The sequence below is a fragment of the Gossypium hirsutum genome, chromosome D03 (genome assembly GCF_007990345.1).
Source record: "Gossypium hirsutum isolate 1008001.06 chromosome D03, Gossypium_hirsutum_v2.1, whole genome shotgun sequence".
Taxonomy (NCBI): Eukaryota; Viridiplantae; Streptophyta; class Magnoliopsida; order Malvales; family Malvaceae; genus Gossypium; species Gossypium hirsutum.
In genome coordinates, this window is record NC_053439.1 from 36,784,724 (window position 1) to 36,794,135 (window position 9,412).

The 9,412-nt window shown below is 32.2% G+C and overlaps 1 protein-coding gene across 1 annotated transcript; it reads left to right on the plus strand.

Moving 5' to 3' along the window:
- The first annotated feature begins 824 nt into the window (after window positions 1-824).
- LOC107950109 (TORTIFOLIA1-like protein 3) lies at window positions 825-4,498 on the plus strand. Its single transcript, XM_016884858.2, has 5 exons — window positions 825-1,763; window positions 1,878-1,986; window positions 2,259-2,794; window positions 3,337-3,712; window positions 4,075-4,498. The coding sequence occupies exons 1-4, from the start codon at window positions 981-983 to the stop codon at window positions 3,694-3,696; spliced, it is 1,788 nt and encodes a 595-aa protein (XP_016740347.1). The 5' UTR covers window positions 825-980; the 3' UTR covers window positions 3,697-3,712; window positions 4,075-4,498.
- The last annotated feature ends 4,914 nt before the right edge of the window (window positions 4,499-9,412 follow it).

The window sequence follows — 9,412 nt, forward strand, 5'->3', positions numbered from 1 at the left end:
GTTAATTTAACTGTTAAATGACACATTAAATTTTAAATGACATAATTTAAAATTAAAATTTTAGGAAAAACAATTAATATTATAAAAATAGATGTTTTAAAAAAATGTATAGTTTTGAGGTTTTCAAAGCTTTTAAAGAAGTTTTATCATTAACTTCTTTGTTCAATTTTACTTTATTTTTAGCTGCTTTTCTTTTTAAAAGTTTTCATTTTAAATTTAGTTACGTAATATTTGACGTATCATTTAACGTTTAAATTAATAAATTTAATACAAAAGGACTTGATTGACACAACATCGATAGCTTGGGCTAAAATTAGAATGTGTTGAAGTTTTGGAACCAATTTAAAATGAGGACCATCATTTGGGGATGCCTGGTGCAATTAACTCATATAAAAAAAATAATAATAAAAGCTACCAGAAAGCTGCCATGACCTGCTTAAAACGCCACCGTTTCACCTGCTTCTTTTATTAGGTAAATTTTTATCAACGGTCCCTCTACTATGTATTTCTAGAAGATTCAGTTCCTCTTATTTCTAATCTCTATTATAAAATCAATTGTTTTTGTGTCTTTTGTTTTTTTTAACGTATGGCATACACACTTTGTTTTTATTTTATTTTATAGTTAAATAATCTCCTTTTCATAAAGAGCAAAAAGTTGGTCCAGTTATATTAAGAAATGTCAATGTATATATAAATGATCATGTGAAATTATTTGATACAATTAATGGAAAATTTTGGTCATAGGATTTAAAATAACATTTCGAACAAATTATAGTATAGGACTAAATATACCAAAAATACATAGTACAAGGACTTTTTGTCAGAATTTGACCCTTCTATTACTTTCTTTTAACGACTCTCCTTCTTCACCTTAAATTATAAAGGCCTGAATGGATCTTGGAGATTTCCCACCACTGGGGAGCCGCCCAATGATACCGCCGGCTGCTCCGCCGTTGCCATAAAATTAGTAAAAGGAAGTAATGGCGCAACCTTTTAAACTAAAAGTTAACACCCTCCTAAACAAGCTCGGCGATCGAGACACCTTCTCTCTCGCAGCTGCTGAGCTCGACTCCATTGCTAGAAACCTTGATGCCACATCACTCCCGACTTTCATTTCCTGTATTCTTGCGGTCGATTCCTCCGATAAAAGCGGAGTGCGAAAGCAATGCGTGAAGCTCATTTCTGTTTTGGCTGTTACTTATCCGAATTCTCTCCCTCATTTCCTCCCTAAAATCCTCTCTAGCCTCCTCCGTCGCCTGCGGGACCCCAATTCCGTTGTCCGCTCCGCCTGCGTCGATGCTGTCTCAGCTCTCTCCGTTAACCTCACCAAGTGCAACTTCTCATCTTCGTTTTTGAAGCCTTTGAGCGATGCTCTTTTCACAGAGCAAGAACCGAACGCGCAGATCGGGGCGGCATTGTGTTTGGCGGCGGCGATCGATGGATCACCGGATCCAGATCCAGTTAGGCTGGGGAAGATGTTAACGAAGCTGGAGAAACTCGTGAAAGTTGAAGGTTATAAGGCTAAGGCGGCAGTTTTGGTGGTTATCGGGAGTGTGATCGGATCGGGTGGGGCGTCAAATTTGGGTGATGAGATGATGAAAGCATTGATAGGGTGCTTGATTGGGTTCTTGAGTAGTCATGATTGGGCAGCGAGAAAGGGAGCAGCAGAGGCGCTTGGGAGGTTAGCGGTGGTTGAGAGAGATTCATTGGCTGAGCTCAAAGCTGGTTGCATGAAAGTCTTCGAGGCTAGAAGATTCGATAAGGTTTTTAACTTAATTTTTATTTAAATTCTGGTGAGATCATTTGTATTTTGGTTATTATTATTATTTTTAATTGCTTCTTTTTTTTCTTGCCAAATTTGGATGTGGATCTTATAGGTAAAGGCCGCCAGGGAGGTTATGAGTCAGATGTTGGAGGCGTGGAAGCAGGTTCCGGATGTTTCAGAAGAGGCGTCTCCACCGCCTCGATCACAGGCTTCTTCGAGAGGTATATGATGATCTGCTTCTGCTTGATGGGAGTTAGATTTCTTGGCTAATCTGTACTAGTTTATCCGGTAGATTTTCTTTTATCCAAATTAGAAATGTTGCATAGGATCAATACATCTTTGTTGTGAGCTGGTTATTTGGTAATTGTTTATTTTTAAGTCTTTGCCGAGATTGATATGATCCGTATTATGGAATACTTTTAACACTTCTGGCAACATGAATCTGATATGTACACATTTTTACTTACTGTATTTGGTTCTGTTTTAATAACAGAGAATGCAAGTGATGGATGCCGCTGTCCGCCTGGTGCCAAAATTTCATCTAATGCGGATATCGCTGTTAAGAAGCCTACTTCAACAAAAAGGTCAACTCCACCTGATAGTTCCTTTGCAACCCCAGGGAGGAAGAGAAGTCCTTTAAAGGCAACCACTCAAGAAACGAATGGTAAGAAGCCCCAAGACTGGAGGGTTGATATTGCTTCTCCTCTTGCTGCTACTGTGCCAGGGGCTCGTGAGAATGGTTTTAAGGAGAGGAGGAATAATGAGAATGCGAGATCTGCAAAGTCTGAAATAAGGCGGTCCCTTTTCAGTAATAAGAATTCCGATGACAAGACGCACAAAATCAGTGGTTCAAAGTCTGGCTCTCGTGTTGCTCCTTGTCAAGAGGAAATCCCAGAATCCACTGTTGTGGTTAGTAATGCCTCTGAAAATCTCAGCTCAAACCACAAGGACTGCGAGGATTTATCTTTGATCCGCACCCAACTGGTTCAGATAGAAAAGCAGCAATCTAGCCTACTAGATCTTCTGCAGGTTTGTTTCCAATGCTTGAAAAATAAATTTTCTCAAATTATTATCTTGTAATTTGAGTGTTCTAGTGATGTATTTCTGAAGATGCTTTTATCAGTAACATAAGGTGCTTAGGCATTGCGTTATTGAAGTAACTGTTAACTCACAGGGCAAATGAATTAAATTTCTGGATTTTGACCAATCTAGTAAGTTCCTGGGTACTTACTTCATCGGTTATGCTGAAATCCACCATTCTCTAGACTTCTAGCTCCAACCATTGGTTCCATGTCATTGAGTGATTAAAAGCTTGCAAATATATGTAATTGATTGCAATGGCCGGTAGAATTACTTCGTGTGACTACTAATTTTATTCCAACTACTGGTCAAGCCTCTGTTGTATGTATTCTTACAAATAGGGAATGAATAACCATAATCATTTTATTTATGTTTGAAGCCTTAAGGAGGTATAAATGCTCCATCAATTTCTACTGCTACTTCAATTGTACTAATTATCACACCAAGGCTTTATATCTCCTGTTTTCTTATTTCTTCCTTCTTTTGTCTAGAGATTCATATGCAGCTCACAGAATGGGATGAATTCACTGGAGACACGCGTGCATGGTCTAGAATTGGCTTTGGATGAGATCTCATATGACTTGGCTGTATCAACTGGAAGGATGTCTACTTCCAGCCGGACCACTTGTTGCCTACTACCTGCTGCAGGTTTTCTGAGATCCAAGTTCTGGAGTAAAAAAGGGATGAACACAAATGGTACCTCTAGGTTTTCTACATCCAGTTGCACCCCATCTGCTGCTGCCACACATTATAGAGCTTATAGAAATTGCAATGAAACATTTGAGAACCATAGGTTACGACTTCAAGGAGGTGGTGGATTTATTACGAATCCATTGGCAGAAATTCGGTGACCACCAGAAGCTGCAGGTATTGGACATTGCATTTTACCTTTTGTCTTTTAATCCCATTTTCATTTAGACCTGATAAAATGTCAATAGATTCTACCTCTTTGTTCAGTACAACAACTATTGTATGTTCCTTCAAATTCATGCTTTCAGTTTCAGTTACAGGAGCACCTTCTCTAATTTATTTAGCTACCCAGTAATCAACCTTGTATTCTCATGAGCTTACATTTTTCATGCATCAGGCATCATAGCCCGTCAATGTTTTTTTTTTTATCAGTAGTAAGGCATTTGACATATTCTTTTTCTTTCTCGACATTTATGGTTAAGGTTCGATTTTCTCTTTTAACAAGGCTTCTGAGTTGCATTCTAACCGACTCCTTGTAGGCTTGCTGCATGATTGGGACTTGGAAGTAACTCAAATTTCAGTCAATTGTGACAACAAATATGATGATCAACTTATATATATATATACTCCATTACGAAGTAGTCTATAGCAAATTGCTTGCCGGAGTTCTTATGCAGTTTGTTTTAAATTTACCTCACACAATTTACCGTCTCGCGTCCTCCAGAGAGATCACGAGAAACGGTATCATCTATTAATATACTCATTTATAGTTTAGGCCCCCCATTTTATCCCCTTTTTTTTTTTCCTAGTTAAGATGTTGAGGCATATGAAGAGTGGAGATAGATGGGCTAAGCCACCTGATTTTCTCCAGCCTGTAATAGAGTGTGAAAATGTGTATAGCTTTTCTCTAATGTTTTTTGGAACAGTATTTTTCTTCATATGGTAAATTCTTTCTTTTCTTTACAGATAATCTGAAATTGCAATCATGATAAGTTGACATAGGTGATGAGCATCCTTATACAGGGAAAGTTAGTTGTTTAATAATGGTGGGGGGGTGTGATTAAGTTAATGCAAACAAGAAAAATGCTTATTTGACCTAACCCTTTGTCCTACATTACATAAAAAAGCTCCTTATTGGTATACTATTATTATGAATTTGCTTGCAGATTTGCGTTGTATAAACCACACCAGAAATAACTTTGAGATGGTGGGCATGATTATTGTATCTTGTTATTTTATTTTTATTGTCTTTTTGCTTGTGTGTATGTGTCAAAAACTTGATCATGTGTGATGTTTTCATCTTGCTTAAAAGTGTTGTAACGTTTTTATTTTATTGTTTTCATGTTTATTAAACATGTCTGGAGAATAAAAAGTTTGTAGGGGTAAAGTAATTTATCAAGACCACTTGAATTGGATTTATGTTAGAGAACAAAATGTTTATAATATGTAGGTATCCCAATGCAAAAAAAAAAAAAAAAGTTAAGGCTGAATATAATTAGATATTTGACAAATATAAAATATATAAATTCACAAATATTTATTTTGGCGAAAATAATTCACAAATATTTATAAAAACTTCAATTTTACCTCTATATAAGTATTTAGCAAGCATCTGTTATTTCTTTTTAATGTTATGACTAACTAGTCAAATCATTTGAATTTACTTTACTTTGTGAATAGCAAATTTAGATTTAAGTATTCATGATCCTAATTCGCTTAGCTTTAAAAATTTTATTTAAAATATATTAATTTAGCAATCTCACAAATAGTTTAATAAATTAGGATTTGGATACCATTACATGAATTTAATGTGAATAATAAATTAATTTAAATTTTAAGGTGAATTGTATATTTTAAGCTAGATTTTACATGAATTGTAAATATTTAACTTGTTATCATTTTTATTTCAATCAGAATTAATGATTACAAATATTGAATCGAATAATTTAATTCAAATTAATTAAACAAATCAAACTTAACTTAACTAGACTACACATAATTTTTACAAAATGAGATTCAAAATTATTCTCTCAAAATTTCCTCATTTTAACTTTTATCAATCATAGCTTCATTTACTAAACAATCATCTTCAACAAAATAATTTAAGATCATCAACAGAAGAGAACAATGGACAAGACTATTTAGTGATACTTTCATGATCAAAATTCAAATTTAATTAGGTAACTCTCTCTCAATTTGTAACATAATAATAATAATTTAGGGATTGTAATGAATGGCGGTGCAGGGGCTTGAAATCTTGCCGACAGGGGCAAATGCAGTGAAGGGGCTCAATGTCTCCTCTGCCGACAATTATGACATGCCTCAAATGCATGCCAAATGCAATGTGCCAAATTTTCTTTTATCAACTTTGTTTTATATTCAACAAAAACATTTTGAAAGCTTTTTTCTTCAAAAATTCATCTCCAATGCAATTCTAATATTATTCTAATTATGAATATTAATTACTTGTATTAACGTGCAATTGACGTATATTTGCAGGTATTATATGTTCCATTAAGAAACTTAAAAATTAAAAGCAATATGTTCACCCATATTGGATTAACTACTTTAATATACCTACTATTAAACATGTATAACATCATGTACTGGAAGTATTATTTCTCGAAATGAAAATTAAGTTATTGCATACCTAATAATAAATAAATAAAACTTGTAGTGCCCTCTCACCCCGGGAATCTCAACTTAATATAACATCAATGTGATTGTGGGGTAGTTTGTATTGTGATTCCAAGGATGCAAGGACGCCAATTTTGGCGAAAGATTTTGTTTTTAATCCATATACTTTGCCTTTGTTATAAATTTAATCCTTATATTTTGATTTCATCAATTTTAATTTTTATACTTTTTAAATTGGTTAAGTTAAATATTCACAAATATTCAATCTGTTTGTTTAAATTTTACTATATAATAACCTCGTACTGTGCGTAAAATTGTAAATTTAGTCTATATTTTCAAATTGAATCATTTTTAGTTGTTATACTTTTTGAATTTTGAAATTTTAATATTAAATCAAATAACAATAATTAAATTCATTAACTGGTTTTTTTTTAAACAATATGTGAAAATAACAAACTAGCATGGTATACACATAATGATATGTTTGACACATAATATTTTAAAAACAACAAAACTTAATTAATTTAACAACTACATTTAATAATAATTAAAATTTAAAATTCAAAACTTAATGAATTTAATAACTACATTTAATCAAGATTAAAAATTTTAAATTAAAAAAATCATAAGAACTAAAAATATTAAATTAAAATATAATGTTTATCTCCTCAACTTATAAAAATTAATAGTAGAATTTAACAAATATATATATAGCAAATTTTCGGCTAAAATACAAACTATTCAAATCATCAAATTATTTGCTTGATTTATATTCGATTGAATTTGAAAAAAATATTCTCAATTAAATCTCATAAATAATACCCAAAAAAAAAACTATCTCATCCCATCTATGACCATGTATGTGGTGATTTCAAGACAACATCATATCAATACTTATGAAATTTGAATCTGCTAACACATTGCAATCAATCATTTATTATACATGGAAAACTTTCTCTTATTTCTTTATTCAATTTTCATCCCCTTTTTCTTAATTTTAACCATTTGTTGATGTTTGAGGTTGATGGGGAACACTTTAAAGGGAGATTATCACTGGATCTGAAAAAAGAAATTTAAAAGAAAGTTTTATAAACATTTACTTGTCTGGATTATCTATGATTTTAAATATGATTGCATAGTTGAAAGCTTTATCGAATAAATGTTGGTAAAAGTATCATGGAGGATTTTATAGTAGGAGTTAGATTACATTCTATCCCATTTACTCAAAAAATAAGTAAACTAATCCTTGTACTTTAGATTAAAAAGCAAATTAGTCTTTCTGTTAATAATTTCATCTATTTTTACTGTTAAAAATTAGTTCCTATATGTCAACATGGTGTATACATGGCACGCCAGTTTTGAACAGTGCAAATAGATAGATTTTTAATAGAACAGATTAATTTACTTTTTGATCTAATATATAAGGACTAATTTATTCATTTATTAATAAAAGATGTAAAATAAAATTTAACTTCTAATATAAGTATTAGAACCTCAGTTACATGTTTGGATATTCTTGAAAATTCACCAACTCCTTTGAAAGAAAGATTTGGTGGTCTGCTCACAAGGGTTAGCATTAAAGTGAAATTAGAAGTGATTTTCAAGAAACAATTGTATTTAATATAGAAGGTTGAAATCAAAGACAAATATTCCTCTAAAGACAAAAATCATGAGTTAATGCTTGTTTTTACTCTCTCAGGTTAGCAAAGATTTGTTTTCAATCTTAATTATCCCATAAAGAATTAATATTTTTTAGTTCCTAATAAAAACATAAAAATTATTTTGATACTTTTTATTTGGTAGGAAAATGTTCTATTCCTACTTAAAAAAAACAAAAGAAATTTTGCTATCTATGAAAAAACTTAAAAACTTACTTGATTTAATTTAAGATACTCAATTATAAGTATATTTTTATTTTGGTCACTGGATTATAAAAACTTTCAATTTCATCATTACCATTATCATTTAGTTCTGTTTTAATTACCCTATGTTAAAGCATGTGTTGACACCATTTTTTTGATAAAACGGGGTCGACTTGGATTTTAAAAACAAAAATGAAAGTGGGAGTCGTCACCAATCCTTTTTGATAAGGTGTGATCGGGCCCACCTTGAAAAGTGGTTGTTTTTAATAAACGATTTAATTTTATTAAAACAACGATTTTGGTCTACGAAATTCAGAAAAAGGGGTTCGGGAGTCGGTTACGTTCGAGAAAGGATTAGCACCCTCATAACGCCCAAAATTGGTACCTAGTTGATTAGTTAATGTCTTAGTGTCGAAGATTGAAAACTTTAAAGGGATTTGAAAATACGATCCTTTATTGAAATGTTGAAAATTTTCGAGAAAATGGCATATTTTACATTAATCGAGAAAGAAACTTATATCCAATAAGTTAGGACACAATGTCTTGAATTCCCGATGCACAAATGAATGCCAAAATTTACTTATTTAGAAGATTTTTAGCTATCTCGGATTTGAAAAAGGGATCATGCCCAGTAAGTTAGGACACAATCTTTTCTTAATTCTTGAGATCGTTTAAAACTTGAGAAAAAAAAAGGGATCATGTCCAGTAAGTTAGGACATGGTCTCTTCTTGATTCCCGAGATCGTTTAAAACTTGAGTTTGAAAAGATTCATGTATATAGATTTATTGAGAAAATCGAAACCCAGTAAGTTAGGGATCGACCTTCTCAAATCTAAACACGAGATTTTGCTAATTTTAAAATCATGATTCATGCATCGAATTAATTTAACTCGAAATGGTAGAAATGAAACTCGATGTTAATATGCGTACACAACAATATTGGATACGATGGTGTAAAAGTAATACGAGCAATAACAACAAAAATAAAATAAATAAAAGAACAAATCGATTACATATAAAATAACAAGTAAATAAAATTAAAACATTCTCTCAAAATAATAATGAAAATGTAAATAAATAAATGAATAAAGAAAATGAATAAAAATATAAAAATATAAAAATATAAAAATATAAAAAGATATATGAGTATGTATATATGTGTATATTAAAATTAAAAAGTATAAAGAAAAATATATGTGGATATATATTAGAGGTGCTCATGGGTTGGGCCGGGCCGGGCCCATAAAAAATTTTCTGCCCGGGTCCTAGGCCAGGGCCTGGCCCGGCCCGAAATATGGGCTTGAAATTTTTCCCAGGCCCGGCCCAGGAAAAAATCATAAGCCCGGGCTCGGCCCAGCCCTGCCCATTTTTTTAATAAA